The sequence below is a fragment of the Henckelia pumila genome, chromosome 1 (assembly GCF_033568475.1).
Source record: "Henckelia pumila isolate YLH828 chromosome 1, ASM3356847v2, whole genome shotgun sequence".
In the NCBI taxonomy this organism is placed as follows: Eukaryota; Viridiplantae; Streptophyta; class Magnoliopsida; order Lamiales; family Gesneriaceae; genus Henckelia; species Henckelia pumila.
In genome coordinates this window covers 118,962,551-118,966,632 of record NC_133120.1, presented here as the reverse complement: position 1 = coordinate 118,966,632, position 4,082 = coordinate 118,962,551, and the positions used below count along the sequence as shown (strand labels likewise).

Genomic DNA, 4,082 nt, shown 5'->3' with positions numbered 1-4,082 from the left:
TTTATGTTTTTGTGTTTTTTTAAAACTTTTTGTCCATCTTTTATATTTAATTAGTTCAAAACATATAAATTAAAATATAATTACATCTATTTAAAATAATAAAATAATAATTTTTTTAATAAATCCGTTCCGTGACCGTTCCCGCGATATAACATTGGAACTGGAATGTTAGTTACCGCGACAAAGATCGCGACCGTTTCGGCGAACCATGCCCCTAATATGTTATGATTCAGCAACAGCCTCAAGATTTTCAGCAACGGGCAGAGGGGGCGATGGTTTGTCTGCATGATAGTGGGGTGTCCAAAATTCTCACTATTGTAGAACCTTTGCAAGAGGAGCCTTCACTCAATGATCGGGGAAAATCATTAAAACGTGGACGTGGGCGTCCTCCGAAGAGAAGGAGATCAGTCCCGGCCTTGGGATCTCGTGATAATTTAAATAAGCTTGTTGCGGCTTCCTCTGATATTTCTCAATGATTGGTACATTCTGAAATATTAGAGGTATTGGGAATAAATCAACTAAGAGACGGGTTAAGTTTATGAAGGATTCTTATAATCTATTATTTTTATCTATTCTGGAACCTATGCACATGCTTGATCAAGAGTGGTCAAATAGGAATTTTTGTTTCTCCTCAGTTATCTCTAATTTGAATAATAAGATCTGGTTTTATAGTTCTGTTGATATTGTAGTCTCAGTGGTGATCATGATCAGTTTCTGCATTTGCATCTTTTATCTGGCTTGTTCCCTGCATATTTCTATTTATCTATTGTTTATGGTAAATGTAAGAGAGTTTTGCGGAGGGATTTATGGGCAGATTTATTGCTGTGTAAGCCGCAAGATGGGTGCACCTGGCTTGTTGGAGGAAATTTTATTATTATTGCGGACCCGTTGGATCATTCTTTGGGTGTTGTTAATCATTCGGGGGTATGCATGAATTTTCTGATTTTATAATCTCTGCCGGATTGTTGGATGCAGGTTTTGTGGGTTCTAGATTTACTTGGACGAATACAAGAATCTGGAAACAATTGGATCGTGTTCTTTATTCCTCCTCTTGGGCGAATTATTCGAACATTAAGGTGGAACATCTTCATCGGGGTACTTCGGATCATTACCCATTGCTTATTTCGGCTCCTTTCTTGCCTAAACCAGTTAGCACGTTTCGTTTTCAGAATATGTGGCTTCTTCATTCTGGTTTTATGCAGACGGTTAGACTTAACTGGAATAACCCTTGTGCAAAGAATGGTCTTAGTCGTTTGGTAGTTAAGTTGAAACGACTTAAAAATCACCTTAAGTGGTGGAATCAGGAGGTGTTCGGGAACATTCATGATAAAGTGAGGGAGCTTGATTCATTGGCTGCCCAAGCCGAGGAAATTTTTGATTCGGTTGCTTCGGACGAAAATAGGGCTGCAATGTCTCTGGCTAAGGCTAATCTTTCGCTATGCTTAGCTATGGAGGAGGCTTTCTGGAAGCAGAAAGCATCTGCTAAATGGTTGGTGTATTGTGAGAAAAACACTAAATTGTTTCATAATATGGTTGCACGTCGAAGATCAAGGAATAATATTTTCAGGATATGGGATGAGGGGGTTGCCTTGGAAACTCCCTCGCTTATAAGGAGTCTGTTATGCGTTTTTTTTCAGAATCTGCTTATTGGTGAACCGACTGCTCCAAATAAGCCGTATTTTGATCACATTCCAGTGCTGATTGATGAGGCAAATAATTTATCTTTGATGGCGCCTTTTACAGAACAAGAAGTTTTTGATAGTGTTTTTTCTCTGCATGAGGATAGTTCAGCGGGGCCTGATGGATTTTCAGCTGGATTTTTTCGAAGATGCTGGGACATTTTTAAGGTGGATTTGATCGAAGCAGTCAGAGATTTTTGGGCAGGCTCCTCTCTTCCCAGAAGTCTTATTGCTACTACTGTGATTTTGATTCCAAAAACTAAAGCTCCGCAACGATGGTCTGATTTTTGGCCGATTAGTTTTTGTAACGTGAGTAATAATATTATCACTAAACTTATTACTATTCGCCTAAGCCGTATCCTGCCAAAAATTATTTCTCCTTCTCAAAGTGGTTTCATTGCTGGCAGACTTATATCAGACAATATTCTATTGGCTCAAGAGATGGTTAATCACATTCACTATCCAGTCCCGAGGTGGGAATATTATTATGAAGTTGGACATGGCTAAAGCATTTGACAGAGTTCAATGGTACTTTCTGATTCATATGTTTCGTCCTTTTGGGTTTGCAGATGGGGCCTGTCAGCAAATTTTACTTTGTATTACTAATTGCTGGTTCTCTGTCAACATTAACGGCTCACTATCTGGATTCTTCTCCTCGAAGAGGCCTCGGGCAAGGGGATCCTTTATCTTCGCTTCTGTTTATTTTAGCTACTGAATATCTTTCTAAGGGTTTGGATAATTAATTTGCTTGCCATAAAAGTTAGATTTATCGTACTGGGCGGTCTTTTACTTTCTCTCATTTGGCATATGCTGATGACCTTATTATCTTTCTTAATGGCTCAATTCCTGGAGTTTGAATTCTGAGAGATTTCCTGTATCATTATGAGCAGTGTTCTCGACAATTTATTAACAATGCCAAGAGTGTTATCCTTCCATCCAAAAACTGTTCGCAGGAAAAAATTGGTCGTTACTTCTCTATCACTGGTTTTGGGGAAGGGTCATTGCCTTTGCGATATTTGGGTGCGCATCTTTACTTAGGACATCGTAAGAGTTCCTATTTTAATCATATTATTGCTAATGCCCGGAATAAAATTACGAGGTTGGGAGTTGCAAAATCTCTCATTTGGGAGTCGTTTGGTATTGATTAAGAGCGTTCTTTGCTCGATGCCGATTTATTTATTCCAGGTTTTACAGCCACCCGGAACTGTCTTGCATAGCTTCGAAATGTTGTGTGCAAAATTTCTTTGGGGTTCAAAGGAAGGGATGCTGACGACTCGCTGGATTTCTTGGGAGAAGATTTGTTATCCGATTTCTGAAGGAGGCCTGGGTATTCGCAGACTCAAGGACACAGTTACTGCCTTTTCCATTAAACTTTGGTTTAGGTTCAGGACTGTGGGTTCTCTTTGGAGTCGGTTCTTACTTCAGAAATATTATCGTAATGATCCTCCAGCTGCAGTGCGCTCTGTGCAAAATATTTCTGCTGTTTGGCGTAGAATGTTGAAGATTAGAAATCGAGTTGAATTGGAAATTGGTTGGAGAATTGGAGATGAGAATATTATATTTTGGTTTGATTCTTGGTTTCCGGATGGACTTTTATCTTCTTTGGTGACTATTCATGGGCAACCGAATATTCTGGTCAGTTGGTTCCTGGATGATAGAAATTGGAATCTTGAACGTCTTCTTCTTGTACTTCCTCAGGAATTTGCTATACGTGTTCTGGAAGTCCCTGTTCACTGCATGGGTAAGGATATTGCTTTATGAAAAAGCTCTAGTAATGGGAGATTTTCTGTTAAAGCTTCTTGGGGCTTGGTGCGCAATCGGCTTTTTCACTTTCTGCTGGAGATGGTATTTTAAACGACTCCCTGTTGATGAGATTCTTATGACTAGAGGAATTGCTTTAGCCTCGGTATGTCAATGTTGTCATTCTCAGGAATCCTTCCACCACTTATTTTTCTCAAGCAGTCTTGCTATTTTTGTCTGGACTTTCTTTGCTCGGCTATTTTATGTTTGGTAACTAATTCTTGAAATTTCTAGAGAGGTTTTGGTCTAGTCCTCCTCTCTTGTATTTATTTTTTTATTCTAATAAACGGGTAGGGGTTCGCCTAACCCTCCGCCACAACATGCGGATTTTGGGGAAAAAATTATTTTAATTTCCATTTTTCCTACAAATAAAACCCGTAGAGTAAAATGCATACACATACCATAAAACACATAAAAACACACAAAGAACAATTTGAATGCACACAAAATAGACATAAAAATATCACGAAATAATGACACAAAATACACTTATCAAGTATCCATGCGTGGGGTGCCTAAAAAAGATTTCGGACAACCCACATGGGTGGGCATGCACAATATAAAGCATAATACTTTGTTTCATATATTGATTTAGGAGCTGAA

The 4,082-nt window shown here is 38.8% G+C and overlaps 1 protein-coding gene across 1 annotated transcript; it reads left to right on the top strand.

Moving 5' to 3' along the window:
• Positions 1-1,172: 1,172 nt before the first annotated feature.
• On the top strand, positions 1,173-3,440 carry LOC140873726 (uncharacterized). The gene is made up of 4 exons (XM_073276958.1): positions 1,173-2,123; positions 2,249-2,376; positions 2,570-2,699; positions 2,865-3,440. Exons 1-4 carry the CDS (start codon positions 1,173-1,175, stop codon positions 3,438-3,440), a joined length of 1,785 nt encoding a protein of 594 aa, XP_073133059.1.
• Positions 3,441-4,082: the final 642 nt, after the last annotated feature.